Source organism: Hippoglossus hippoglossus, chromosome 16 (genome assembly GCF_009819705.1).
Source record: "Hippoglossus hippoglossus isolate fHipHip1 chromosome 16, fHipHip1.pri, whole genome shotgun sequence".
Lineage (NCBI taxonomy): Eukaryota > Metazoa > Chordata > Actinopteri > Pleuronectiformes > Pleuronectidae > Hippoglossus > Hippoglossus hippoglossus.
The window spans coordinates 7,334,122-7,348,400 of record NC_047166.1 but is presented as its reverse complement, the minus strand read 5'-3'; the positions used below and the strand labels follow the sequence as shown (position 1 = coordinate 7,348,400).

Sequence of the window (14,279 nt, the reverse complement as noted above, 5' to 3'; positions counted from 1 at the left end):
TAACAAAAAATGTAGATGTAGATGAATTTAAACTGGACGATGACAGTTTGAACCCAAGCTGCACGGGGCAGGTGGCCACCAGTCCTCTGCTCAGAAAAAAACCTGTTAGTGGAAGAGGAAAAAATCTAATGAGGTGTCAGCAGTCACATCGTTTCCTGTGGAGAAGGTCAGAGCCTCAAGTGCTGCCTCATATTATCTTGGCCGGAAGCCAAGGTGTTTAGATCTCCAGCAATGGACTACAAAGATGGCGGCCTCTTATTCTGACTTTACTGAAAACTGCACTGTTTTCAAACGTGTTTTGTGCTGAAACGGTTTTGGTGAAATGTTGCTCTCAAACAAAACCTGTAGCTCAAACATTTTATTCAAAATTGGAAGTAATAAATAGCCTGAAATTACAATCTGATTTTTAGATCAAAAAATAATAATCCAAAAATTATTAACGAGATATTCATAGTTACCAGTAAAGGATACTACTACTACTACTACTACTACTACCACCACTACTACTACTACTACTACACCTGCTGGTACTCAACTGCTGCTCTTGGTTCCCAGGGGACAACAGAGGGTGACTGAGCTTTTGCTGTGAGGGCTCCATGTGGTATCAGCTTCCACTGGGAATCAGACAAGTTACCTCTGTGTCCTCTTTTAAAGACCAAGTTCTATAAAATGGCTTTTACCTAGATTTCTTATGTATTTGCATATGTCATTTTTCTGTTTTTCTGTTTATGAAGAACTTTGTAAACTTGGTTTTGAAAATGAAATATACATACAGTTTATTTATTATTACAACAACTACTACTACTACTACTACTAATAATAATAAACTGCATTTACACATCTGTGTAGATCTGTAGGATTTCATCATTTCCGGCAGTACCTGAAAGCAGCAAGTAAAGTTGCCGTGTGTTCTATAAATCGACCACTAGATGTCAGTATATCACTGAATTCACCGCTCAAAGTGAATCAGACGCTGGAGTTTAGCTTTACAAAACATTCGTATTAAATGGGAATATTAGATAATGATGTGGCTTCTGGTATAAAGACTAAATTATATCCCACAGCCCAAATCCATGTTTGTTGGTTTCTTTTGTAATTAAAAGTTACTCTTGTTTTTTGGGTCATGATCTTGCAGCCACTCTGAAATCCAAAATACGTTTTGAGAAGGAGCAAGAACCAACCAACTGACGGAGGCTGTAAAATCCTTCACTCTGCATGTGGACGCCGGTCATGTGCCCAGTAGGTGGATGGATCAGATCCTGGGCGGGACAAACAACCAGCTGGAGGCGCAGGACACTCCGGAGAGTCGGTGCAGATCAGTGCTGGATCAGGACATTTCCAGCAGGAGCAGAGGACGCACAGAGCTCATGTTCCACAATGAGGCTGCAGAGCAAAGTTAAAAACCCCACTGCGAACTGCGTCAGGTAGTCTGCTGCTGCAGGACTGTAACCATGTAGGCACCTTGTGTTGAACTCAGAGGGACGTGCGTGTGAGGAGAAGCTCGCAGGGTTGCGAGGTGAACTCCCGGTGCAGGACAAACTCAGAGGTTTATTTGTGCTCTTGGTGCGAACATGGCTCGACTCCGGAGGAAAGCGTGCATCGCCCTGTTCCTCTTTACGCTTTTCATCTTTGGCACCATGATGGGACTGAGGACCCTGAAGCCACCCAGCGACGGTTTCTCGGATCTGGCTCCGGGCTTGGAGCTCCTGCCGATGTTCGCTGGGAAATTGGACCGGCGCTCCGTGTCCCGTGGCACCACCGCGTCCCCGGGTCAAGCCCGCCCGGCCGGCAGCATCACCAAAGCGGTTCTGTCCAACTCCGGCCCCGAGGGAACTATATTCTACGATGTTCATATTTTCTACTACAGCTGGTACGGCAACCCGCAAATGGACGGCAAGTACATCCACTGGGACCACATCCTGGTTCCGCACTGGGACCCCAAAATCGCATCCAGCTACCCGAGAGGGAGACACATGCCGCACGAAGACATCGGCTCCAGCTTCTACCCCGATCTCAACCCGTACAGTTCCAGGGACCCGGACGTGCTGGAGTCCCACATGGAGCAGATCGGAGCGTCTGCAGCAGGTACAGCTCACAGATGCACGTAGGGACAAACTGACCCTGCAGAGAGGAGAGCCGAGTGTTTGGGCTTTTTCCTGTTCAGCAGCTGCACAGAAATCTGGATCCTAAATAAGTTGCCTCTTTTCAGCCTGAGAGGAAAACCTTTTCAGCACCACACATCCAGTGGACAGCTCCTGTCCCTGACCCTGAAACACAGACTGAGAATCTGAACAGAAACACTGAGAACTGACTTTATCACTATGACAGTTTCAGAGATCAGACAGTGAGTCTCAAATCAAGTGTTTGTAGAGTTAAGATAACTTTAATGTCACTGCACCAGTACAACGGAATTCTGTTTGAATTAAGAAGGGTTATTAAGAAAGGTTCAGATACCATACGATAAGAGATAAGACTTTATAATGCCAAAGGACATTGTTGTGCCTGCTTGCTCTAAGATTACAATACAAAAGTGATCATAGAGTTCAGAGAATAAACCAGTAGAGTGTCACGTCTACAAATAAAAGTATAAAGTGTATTCGCTTATAAGTGAAAGCAAACATGTAAAGTGTATATGGAGTTAATGCAGAATCAGAACCGTATATAAATCACAATAGAAATGGAAAAACAGTGAAATAAGTAAGTTAGGTGAAACAGTGAACTACTAAAGTAACGTGGCAGTAAGTAGGAATGATAATAGGAGTAAGTAATATGGAAGACATTTATAGTGGTGTTAAAAATTGAAAAATAATAATGATTTGGTCTATTTTGGAAGTAGAAGTACTGATATAGTTCTGTAGCTGGAAGAGTCAGATCAGGATGATACATTTCACTTGAAAAAGACATTTACAGTCAGACAATCAATAATACCAAGTTCAGGTAAATGAAGGTTTTAAAATACACTATAGATGTTATCTGTTAGATTTAATGATCGTCCTAATGAAAACAAAGATTTAATATCTCTAAGGGGAATGCAATAAGCTTAATTTAAAGTACATATAATAAATTGGATGCTGTTTGCAAGGTCACCCAGACTTAATGTTCCTTATCTAAATTCCAGGCTTAGATCAGTTATTAGCATGTATCATGAAATGTTAATAGGTACAGTGTGTTGTTAGGTTTTTTTAAAAAGTGAAAAAACACACTTGTGGCTTCCCTCAAAGACTCAGAGTCCTGTGGTCTGGTGTCGAGTACCAGTCGCGTGTGTCCAGCCATCAGCAGCCAACACTTGATAGGCCCTGATGTTTCTGTCCGGCAGCGCAGTAGGATATTGTATACACCATCCGGAATAATGACCAGATCAGCCAGCCCTCTGAAAACCTCACCGCCCCTGACAGATGGATCATGGAAGGACTCACAATGCTTAGTTAAAGTAATCCATTTAATTAGAAACCACAGCCGGCCCCAGGTCTAATGGCACCACTTCCACTTCGGAAGCACGTAAACAAAATGAACCGCAGCGGCCATTTTTTAATGATATAATTCAGCATCGCAATCTAATTGTCTTCACAGCTCCTAAGCAAGCAGATGTGTTTAATGAGTTAACTCTGAGTGTATAGCCAATGTGCCAGATCTCCTCTGGAGCCCGAAACCCCTGTGGCCGATATGAAGTCATTTCTGAACCTGCATCAGAGCATGAACAAGCATTTTCCCTGCTGGAATTTATGAGCTGTCACAAACTCGAGCTGTGCAGAGACATCGCAACTAACACATCAATTAATCAATGAAATGCAGGATATGAGTGATGGGCGGGTCAGCATTCACACAACCAACTCTCCTCTGCACAGCCATGGTTGAGTTAATTAAGAGAACAATCACTACAAAAAAATGCTAAACAGATGTTACACAGGAAATGACTACAAAGAAACACAAAACGATGATTAAAGGTACAGAATAACCACAAAGTGATGCCAAATGACCCCGAAGAGAAGCGTAAAACGGACATAAAGAGGCACAAAATCAAGATGCAAAATGTCCAGAGATGCAGAATGTTGTTTAAAGTAGTTTTTACGTCCGTCTGGCCCATTATACAGTAATGGTCAGGGGCCTTTTGCTTATCTGTGCCAAAGGACCCATTGTCTCTTGCCACAAACCTCATCAGTGTCAGTCTCAGTCCAATAAAATTACCCTAATTGATTAGAGCTTTAAATAAAAGCAAAACTGACTTTAAATGAAAGCAAAACTGACTGTGTTCGTTCACTGCTCCCAACTGAGTCTGTAAAACCGTGTGAAAGGCTGCGTGAAAATCTCACTGCAGATTAATGGAGGCGAAAGTTTTTCCACCATGTTCTTCTCCCTGCAGGATTGTCAGCATTTCTTGGAATCTGCACCAAATCCATACATCACAGCAACAATGCATGAGCTAACATTTTAGATATAGTTTCTCAGCAGATAACAGAACTCTCTGAGGTATTCACCAGTGGTTTTGGCCTCTGAGTCGTGTTTTTTGTGCATCTCCAGGGGTTCTGGTCCTGTCCTGGTATCCTCCCGGCCTGGCTGACGACAATGGGGAGCCCGCTGAGGATTTGGTACCAGCTCTACTGGATGCTGCATATAGACACAACCTCAAGGTAAAAAGGCATCAATGCACTTTGTGTGAGTGTGTGAGACCAGAAACAATGGGCAGAAAGAGTTCAGGGCTAAGAGCAATGAATCTCCTCTGAGGCGTGATCTTCAGCTCACTTTTCACCGCATCCACAAAGCTGTCACTGGAAACTGAGCGGTGATTCTTCAATGAGCTGTCCGTTTTAATGTCAGCAGCTGATGGAAGAGTTGGTTTTCAATAGTGCTGATATAAACTTTTATTTATTGATTTAACCTTTATACAAGCAAGTAAATTCCAGTAAACAAGCCTCCTTTACGAGACATTCCCGGCCAAGACACGCAGCTAAAAGGTTGCAGACAAAACAATAACAAAATCTGACAGCAGATGAAAAACCAGATAGAACATAACTGAAACACAATAAAACTAAAATAACTAAGTGAAAGACTAAAAGTCAGCTAAGAACACATACATTTTATATTTTAGCATCACATTCACTTTTGGAGACTGTTCTAAATAGAAATTATTATTAAGTTTGTAATGGGTAAGGACAGGACAATATCATTTGCATAGCATCACATTTGTTTCACTTTAACTGTTCACCCAAAGAGAAAATAAATGTGGGCCAAGCACAGAACCTTGAGGTACTCCAATAACAGTATTAAATATGCATGGTCCCATCTGTTGGATGCTTTGGCCTCAGTACTTTCAGATAAACACGTGTTTTGGTCTATACTGGACTCAATTTCCAGGCAACCAAACAAATATATATAAATTATTTGAAATATCTAAGGCTCTCAATTCTATCTGTACGAAGCATTTAGGATCCCTACATCCCTGCAACAGCTTTTTCTTTGTTCCACTGTGTCTATGGTCTCCTGAACACTAATGAATCTACAGAGAGGCTACAACACGGCTCTGACATATAGACAAATATTTAAGTTGCCTATTTGTGTAAAACATCCAGTTTGTTGACCTCAAATGTCAAAGCCTGCAGAGATACCGATTATTTTATTTCTGAATGGTTGCCAGAATGTGAATGAGGCTGAGGTTCAATGAGTAAATGTCTGTCCATTATCTCTCCATCCATTTATCTCACTAAAAAGGATTTCAATGCTTGACACAGATGAGGATGTTAGTTTCAAAACAGCCTTTGTGCTGTGGTGAGTTACACGTGAAAGCTGGAGTTTCCTTTTGCCACCGGAGAGTAAGACCGAGAGCTGCTGAAGCTCAGTTGGTTCTGCTCTCATCCACGTCTCATATAAAGCTCTCTCTGTCACTCATGGATTTGACTCTTCATGTTTGTGGTGATGTCCCCTACACTAAATATGGGGCAAAGAGCTGCTGCTGCAGCTGGATCAGTGGTTCTGTGAGGGCTGATTAAGCTCAGGAGCACATCAGCGGGGCGGAGAGGTGGGGGAGTAGCAGTACCACATGACCACATGACCTATTGCCAATTAGGTCGGAAAATGGTGCGATGGAGAAAAGAACTATGTTGGTCCTTCTGCCTCCTGTCACTGTATCGCAGGCTTATTAAACTTTTACGGGTAATGCTTGCTCGTAATGCGATACAATTCATGTCAGATGGTCTTCAGATACAGATGGAGTAAAGGAAGACAATGGGAGAGAGATACAGGAATATATCTCTGAGTGTTCCAGGTCCTTTTGAAAGACGTCCCCTGTAAAATGTCTCGAAAAGTTGATGGGAGATTGGTCATGTGAGCATGTGCTTGTGTGCTGATCAAAATCTACACAGCTGCCATTCTTCTGTATGAATGCATTTGAAATTACATGGTGTATAACAGAGGCTGGCTTGTAAGAGGTTTCTTGTGTCAAAGCATGTTATTAATAATGCACCAACAGTGTTTGCACAGCACACTACACATTTGAAGTAAAGAAATATAAGGCAGACAAGATGCTAAGGACCAGGAACAGGATAAACCCTTTAGCAGTCCTTGCTGAAACGTAAAAAAAAACATCAGGTTTTGTATGAATTTTTAAAATCAATTAAGCGGAAAGGTCGATTAAAATGCCAAACATTCTTTAGTTTCAGCCTCTTAAATATGAGGATTTACTTATATTCTTTCTCATATATAATTGTAAAGTCAATATTTGGGGGTTTTGGACTGTGATAAAGAAAACAAGTTGTTTTAAGTGGAGCCCCACCGTTATATTGGTCAATAATATGGTCTTTCGCAGATATATCGGTTTATTTTGCTGTTATGAAAATGTTTACCTTATAGAATAAACAATGCAGAAAATATGTGTATTTATGGTGACATTTTACATAAATTTGTTTCATATTGGTGCGTTCTCTTTATTTATAGTTATTTATAATGAAGTTAATGGTTAAACTGTAAAATATCAAGCCTCAATTACATTTCTATTACATTAGGTTTAGATAATTACTTCTGATGACTCAATGCCAATACATACATCAGCCGATATATATTAGGATATTGGTGTTGACATTGACCCCCTTCAATCCATATTGGTTGGGTTCTCGTTTTAAGATGTTATTTGGGAATATAATGGCACTAAACTATTTTAAAGAAATTGATGAGACAGATTATAATTGTCTTGTAAAAAATAATAGAAGTAAGTTCGTTGGAAATAAAATAGTAAACTGAGGCCACAGTATTAAGATTGTTATGTTTTTTTTGAGTTACACTTCTCTTGAAGGAAAAAGCACCTGCCCGTGTTTTCCACAGATTCTTTTTAATTGTGAGAAAAATAATTACTCCTCCTTCACAACTGTATCTGTGCTAAAATTAGCATAATAGCTCCACTGAGGTATATGTAAACAACCGGAATATACCTACAAAGCCTTCAAAGAAACATGTTGCATTTACATCTGGCTAAATTTATCACCAAGGGTCAATTTCAGATCAAGTAATTTAAAGGATCCTCATCGTAACAGTTTCATTATCATTCCTGTGTTTGTATCCAGATGAAGATGATTTGTTCTCCAGCAGCAACGTGACACATATTGACCTCTCACTCTCTGAACCAATGGGACGAGAGGCAGTAGGTTTGTTAGGCCAGCTTGTCAGATTTGATATCACAGTTTTTTTTCACTCTGTTGTTCGGCTCCAGGCAAAGAAATAATGTATCTGTGCAAGGGCACGACAAGAAGGACCGGATTAGACACACAACGCTGAGCTGACGAGGTTTTACACATGGTGCTGTCGGGGGAGACGCTAATAGATTGAGCTTAATGCAACGATTTACTGTCATCAGTGACCCAGCTCGCGCGACATAATTATATAATAAGCATATTTGTAGATTTTCTACAAATCCACTGTACATGTTTGCAATGAGAAGAAGCTGCATGTCTCTGTGTCTTTAGAGCAGCTTTTGAATTACAGTGCATGAACAGCAGCCGCGTGCTGAGCATAGCGTTTGTAAGCATCCTGTTTGTGATGAGCTCCTCCCACTGCACAGAAGGACAATTATCTTAGAACTGCTTCTTCTTGCTTAATTGCAGTCAAAACGCTGACAAGGTAAGGAACTTTGGCTCCGATCATTTGCAACTACTGATGCTAATTTTCTAAAGCAACAACGTGAAATCATTTCTTTGCTGGTTTCTTGTACTGAAAGGCAGGTCTGACAGGAGGGAGGCCCAGAGGAGCAGAGACAGAGGATCTCACAGGAGCAGCTGGAACAGCCACGTGTTTGTAGTAGCAACGTGGCTAATCTGAGAAATGCATCAGAAAACATCCGGCCCTCGGAGAGTCTAGTTCCTAGTTTAACAAAAAATAACGCTTGTCTGGGTTCGAACCTTAGATTGTATATAAAGATACTTGTCATGCCAGCTCTTCAACGTAAAACCAGTGTTTTCATCGCCCCCTGGTGCCTGGCTGCTCAAAGTAAAAGGGTCTGTATTTATATAGTGTACTTTTATAAGTACATATTCCAAAAAAATTCTGATAGAGGGCTTCTGTCATTTTTGGTTGTTCTTACCACACTTTATGTACAGTCTATTGTTTGAACCTGGAGTTTGCGTGTTCTCTCTGTGTTCACTTGGGTTTTATCTGGATATGCCAGCGTCTTCCCTCTATCGAAATACAAGAATTGGCTGCTTGGCATCGAGTGACCTCAGATATTATTAGAAGTATATATACATAGGCGGTATGTTGTAAAATCTAAATGTTTGTTTGATTTTCTTTACAAATAGATACAAAGATATTAGAAGCAGGGGAAATCTGGTATTTTCTACGTTGTCTTTGCTTGAAATACAACTTGAAGGATTAATGGAAACGAGAGCGGAGCTAAAAACAAACCCATCACACTGTCGATCCCTGAGCTCACTGCTGAAAACACACAGATCCCTCTCTGTGCACCACCACAAAATAAAGCGATGTACTTTTTTTTGAATCATTATATAAGTTGAGCAGGTTTTCAACAGCACCCACACACGGCTCGTGGATGGTGCGGCGTGTACGACTGTTGGGTTGGAGAGCAGATCACATGGAGCCTCCACAGCGGTGCCGCTGCTCGACCTCAACTTGAAGAGCAGCTGAAATAGTCTTTCTACCCAGGGGAGGGTGGGGGCGGTTTGATGGGGACAGGGGGGGGGGGGGGTTGGAAGCTAGGTGCAGGAGGGAAGGAGCAGAGGGGAAATGTGCATCACGAGTCCCATGACTCTGTTTTTGCCTCTGAACAATCTGCCCCCCGAGGGGCTGTAGAATTTCCATCTAGTAAGTAGGCCATGTAGTTGCATGTTCACTGGGAAATATGGCCTGTGGGTGCCCAGTGATGGCATCAGCGATACTTCCTTGTTTCCAGAAGCACAGAGTTCAGTCCTTTGTGACCTTACATTGGTTTTTGCATCCACTGGCCACAGAGTGAAACTGACAATCTGGAATAAAGAAACGCTCAGTTTTGTTGAAATCGATCTAATTGTCTGGACCTTTTTTCTCAGCGTTGGCTCACATCCCCTGCTTCAGTGCTTTCTGCATGACATGGCATTAAATTCCATTGTGCTCAGCATAAATCACGCTGGGCTGGTTCCAGGCTCCTGCTGTCAATGTTTATGAGGTATTAAAATGCGATTCCTGTCTCATTTACTTCTAAATTACCGCAGAGTAATGTGCCAGTGTGTTTGGAAAATGAGCCGAGTTTTCTGGTGGCCGACCCTCTGCTTCAATGAACAGGAGAGCAGAACGTCCCCCCCCCAACCCCACCTACACCACCACACACATCCGTCTGATTATTATGTGGCTTCATATTCTGTAATATCTCACAACTTTTCAACGTAGGTTCAAAACGGGTCTCACTTCACTTTGCATAGAAAAAAATAGTTGTAATGTCTTTGGAGCTAGAGTCAGCGCATTAGTGATCAGGAGGAGGAGCCGTGATAACGCTCGACCAATCGGAATCCAGTCTCAGCTGTCAATCATGGCGTTTCACCCCATTTTTATAGCATCATATAACTCATTAAAAACCCCAAAAATGATCACTTGACCAAACATCAGTGCGATAAGAAGTTGACAGAAACCATCATTGAGAAAAAGTTATTTAACGTGTATTTGGATTACACAAAGGAGGCGGGGTTTATGACATGTACTGCTGTCAGCAATTCGACCTGACACCACAGCTTACAAAGATTAAATACATTTCACAAAAAAGTAGCTTTTTCGTTTATCAATTGCTGGATAATGTTAAAAGCTAAATATCGGACTAGATGCAGGTTTACCTGAGGTTTACATCTGGTTTGAAACAGGAGTTATACGTCGTAGGCTCAGTCAACCCTGTGTCAGTTCTGCTGATGACAACTCACCATCCATTTACTTGCTGTCGGCCTCCATTATATTAAAAAAGCCATTTTCCTTCACATTGTTCCCCCTGGGTGTCCGCTGCTGGAGAGGGAAAGTGTTTCGCTTCAATCATACATTATTCAAAGTCACTGAATTCTCAGGGTGCGCCCTTAAAATATTCAACTTTCCTTGTACATGTCACTTTGGGTCCCTTGTTCCTCTGCTGCTTTTGTTCATCAATCGCAATAATGGTTTCTTACAGATACAGATTCTGAACATACATTAGTTTCCACTCGGGGAGAAAAACACAGTTTGACGTTATTAGGTAAATGGTGAAAGTGTGGTTCTTTGCAGCCACATCCTATAGGAAAGGTTCTTTGTAGGAGGCCGACAGCAACTAAATCTCCACTAAGACGCAGCTGAACTGAATTCACTGGACACAGATAAAGAACCTCGGCCATGTTCCATTCTTGTGTTGCGACATTGGAGCTTTCTTGAATTACTGTTTTACCTTTTAATACATTTTTTGTTTTATTTTCTACTAATTAGTTTTGTCTATAAATGGGTCAACTCACATAGTATGGTTGCATGTGTTTTAGAAATCCTGACCAATATAGATTTTGGGAGCTGATGCAGATACTACGGATTTTTAAGGGGGTAAAACATTTCTGATGTCGTAATCAAACCCTTACAACAAATAAATTAAGTATAAATTAGGATTGATAGTTTACAGCTGTATATTTATATATACACTTCATATAAACTTCTTATAAACAACTATGAATAAAAAGAAAACAAACTCAACTAATTATCTACAACATAAATTAAGAAGAAAAAACTGTAAATATGAATGCACATCTTTTCTGCATCGTCCATTGCAAAAGTTTTCCTGTCAGCAAACATAAGCGCAGATACAGATGTGTCAGTGAAAGGCTCAAATCGACCGATGCTATTGATCAACCAAAACATGTCGGGCTGTGGCCTGGTGTCATGTTTCGCTTCAGGGTCAAATTGGTGATTTGGTAACTTGTTTATCAGAATTAAAATGGTAGAACGGTTTTCTTTTTACTTCTCTGTGTGCTATGAGGAGCAAGTGATCCAATCAGCTGTTACATGAGGAGACCATAATAAACATCATATTGAGCTGTTGTCTTTCTGCCTCCTTGGATTTTCAACCTGCTACGAGGCCTCATCCCCTGTTGACTTGTTGTCAATACTTACAAAGGTCATGTGTAAGTGCTGACTGCAGCATTATTGTTTTTTAAAGACACTAATATGATGAATGGAAACCAACAAGGTGTCTCTGTCTGCGTCTTTTTCCCAGGTTGCATTTCACATCCAGCCGTACCGAGGCCGGAACGACCAGAGCGTGCACGACAACATCAAGTATATCATTGACAGGTAGGCGCTCGTCTGGATGCACTTCTCCATCATCATGTCAGCTCAAATAGGAGAACATTAAGATTTCATGCAAGAGAAATACGTGAAGTCAGCTTTTCTGATGATATAAGACCAGACTCATGACTTATGAATGAGTTGTTTGAAGCAAAAGCTATTTTCTAACCTTTAGTTCCGGGGCTACTCTGAAAAGGAACAAAACAAATGAATACATGTGAAAAAAGCTCAAAACAATAAAAACTTTCCTTTAAAGAACAATGTGTTATAACTTTGACTGTGTTGTTGTCTTTACAGGTACGGTGACCACGGAGCCTTCTACAAGTTCACCTCCAACACCGGGAAGAGTCTTCCTCTGTTTTACATCTACGACTCCTACCTAACGCCTCCAGAGGCCTGGTCTGAGTTCCTGACTCCCACCGGCTCCCACAGTGTTCGCGGCTCGGCCTACGACTCCATCTTCATCGCCCTGATCGTGGAGGAGCGCCACAAGCACGACATCCTCGCGGGTGGCTTCGACGGCATGTACTCTTACTTCGCCTCCAATGGCTTCTCGTTCGGCTCGTCTCACCAGAACTGGAAAGCAATCAAAGCTTTCTGTGACGGCAACAACCTCGTCTTCATCCCCAGCGTGGGGCCCGGTTACATCGACACCAGCATCCGGCCGTGGAACAATCACAACACGCGCAACAGAGTGAACGGCCGCTACTACGAGACGGCCCTGCAGGCGGCGCTCAACGTGCGGCCGGAGATCGTCACTATCACGTCTTTTAACGAGTGGCACGAGGGGACGCAGATAGAGAGGGCGATGCCCAAAAAAACAGTGACCCGCGTGTACTTGGACTACCAGCCACATGGACCCGACCACTACCTGGAGCTGACGCGCCGCTGGGCGGAGCAGTTCAACAAAGAGAAGGAGCAGTGGCTCATGTGAACTCATGTGAAACAGCATGTTCCAGTGGAGGGGAACAAAACAAGATGAGAGAGAATGTAAAGACTGATCCGTAAGTAAAGATGGACGACGTGACAGCTCCCCAAAACTGAAGCCAAATTACCTTGATCTCCCCCTAGTGGCTGACTGCAGTACAGGTCATAAACCTGCCTCATGGTGTTCAACAAGTTCTCACACTAATAAGAAGTATTCATTTTTCAGGTAACTTTGGTTTTAATGAGTTACTTGATGCTTTAAAAGCAGAGTGAAACTTCATGATTGACAGCTGACACTGACTCTGGATTGGTTGGGCACGATTATGGGTGGGAGCCTCGATACCGTGGCTCTAGTCCAGGATCGCTACTGCGGGAGGAGGGGGAGACATGTCAGCCATCTTTATTTACAGTCTACAGTGTGACTGAAGAGATTGATCAGTATACATGAGTTTATAAGGTCATGCTTTTAATTTTGAACTAAACCGGGTATGAGAGTTCTTGTTAATGTATTTTGTGGACAGATGCTGATCTGCAAGAACAAGACGGGTTGAAGCTCCATTAAAGAGTCAGTCTGGGGTTTGTTCTACGAGAATGTAAAACTGTCTCTGATGTTTTTACAGATTTCAAAACGAGCTCAAACACTCCAACTGTAAAAACTACTGCCTGAAATACTACGTGTCACCATGCAACGTCCTCGTTTGCCCTCTCTAGAGTTAAATGGATCACAATAGCAATAGTGGGACACTTATGGTTTAAAATGGAATGAGACCCTAACGTTGATCTTTCCTTTACTCCGGTTCAGAGAACTTGTTTAAATGATGAGTACATAGTGTTTTAAAAGCAGTGGGTGGGGGTTAAGTATGTAAGAGAAGAGTTTTATTAGCATTAAAACTAGAAACATGAAAAAGCTGCTACCTTGATTCTGTCCAGCTGTAACTAAATCTACCCACCAACACCTCTAAAGACTAATAAATGAACTATTAATATCTTGTTTGTTCAATCCACACATAAACTAAGATATAAAAATGACAAGTCATAGTTGTAAAAAGTGTTGGAAGATTTCTCTCCCATGTAAAGTGACTCTGGAGTTTCTGCCTAAACAGAAAAACACACACATACTTAGGCCTTTATTATGAATATATTCACAGAGCCTGAATCAATATGAATTTTGGTGTAATTCCCTTTATGAAAAGATGTCATGTTCATTGGATGATCGTTATTTTCTTTTAGTTGAAAACAAATCAGAAGTTGAAAGTTCGGTCTCAGTGATTTGAATAAATAAAAACTTAAAGTATTTTCTGTGTATTTGGTTGATGTCCACATGAAGGACACTTCTGAATTGTGTCTACTAACTTTTTTATTTAAAAGAAACAACAAAAAACACCCAACTATTGATTTCAGACGCCATTAAGAATCAATAAGTGAAATAGAGTATGTCTCAAATAGCTTTTTATGAATGACAAAGACTGAGTATGGAAAACTGAGAATTTATTGTGGCACTTTCATCAATCAACACACGGTGATGAATTAAAAAGATCTTTGTTTTTAAACATGCACGTGGGCGGATGGATTTCCTACCGTCCATCACCGGCTCCGTG

General features: G+C 41.6%; 1 protein-coding gene across 1 annotated transcript; it reads left to right on the top strand.

The window, feature by feature from the left end:
* Window positions 1–1,194: 1,194 nt before the first annotated feature.
* LOC117777315 (glycoprotein endo-alpha-1,2-mannosidase-like protein) lies at window positions 1,195–13,404 on the top strand. The gene is made up of 4 exons (XM_034612004.1): window positions 1,195–2,085; window positions 4,519–4,628; window positions 11,684–11,760; window positions 12,052–13,404. Exons 1-4 carry the CDS (start codon window positions 1,572–1,574, stop codon window positions 12,686–12,688), a joined length of 1,338 nt encoding a protein of 445 aa, XP_034467895.1. The 5' UTR covers window positions 1,195–1,571; the 3' UTR covers window positions 12,689–13,404.
* The last annotated feature ends 875 nt before the right edge of the window (window positions 13,405–14,279 follow it).

What these genes read in the sequence shown, in the direction of transcription:
- LOC117777315 (XM_034612004.1), top strand. Translation starts at nt 1,572, where the DNA reads ATGGCTCGACTCCGGAGGAAAGCGTGCATCGCCCTGTTCCTCTTTACG. An exon ending in CATATAGACACAACCTCAAG is followed by an intron (nt 4,629 to 11,683) that starts GTAAAAAGGCAT and finishes TCTTTTTCCCAG; the next exon opens with GTTGCATTTCACATCCAGCC. An exon ending in ATCAAGTATATCATTGACAG is followed by an intron (nt 11,761 to 12,051) that starts GTAGGCGCTCGT and finishes TTGTCTTTACAG; the next exon opens with GTACGGTGACCACGGAGCCT.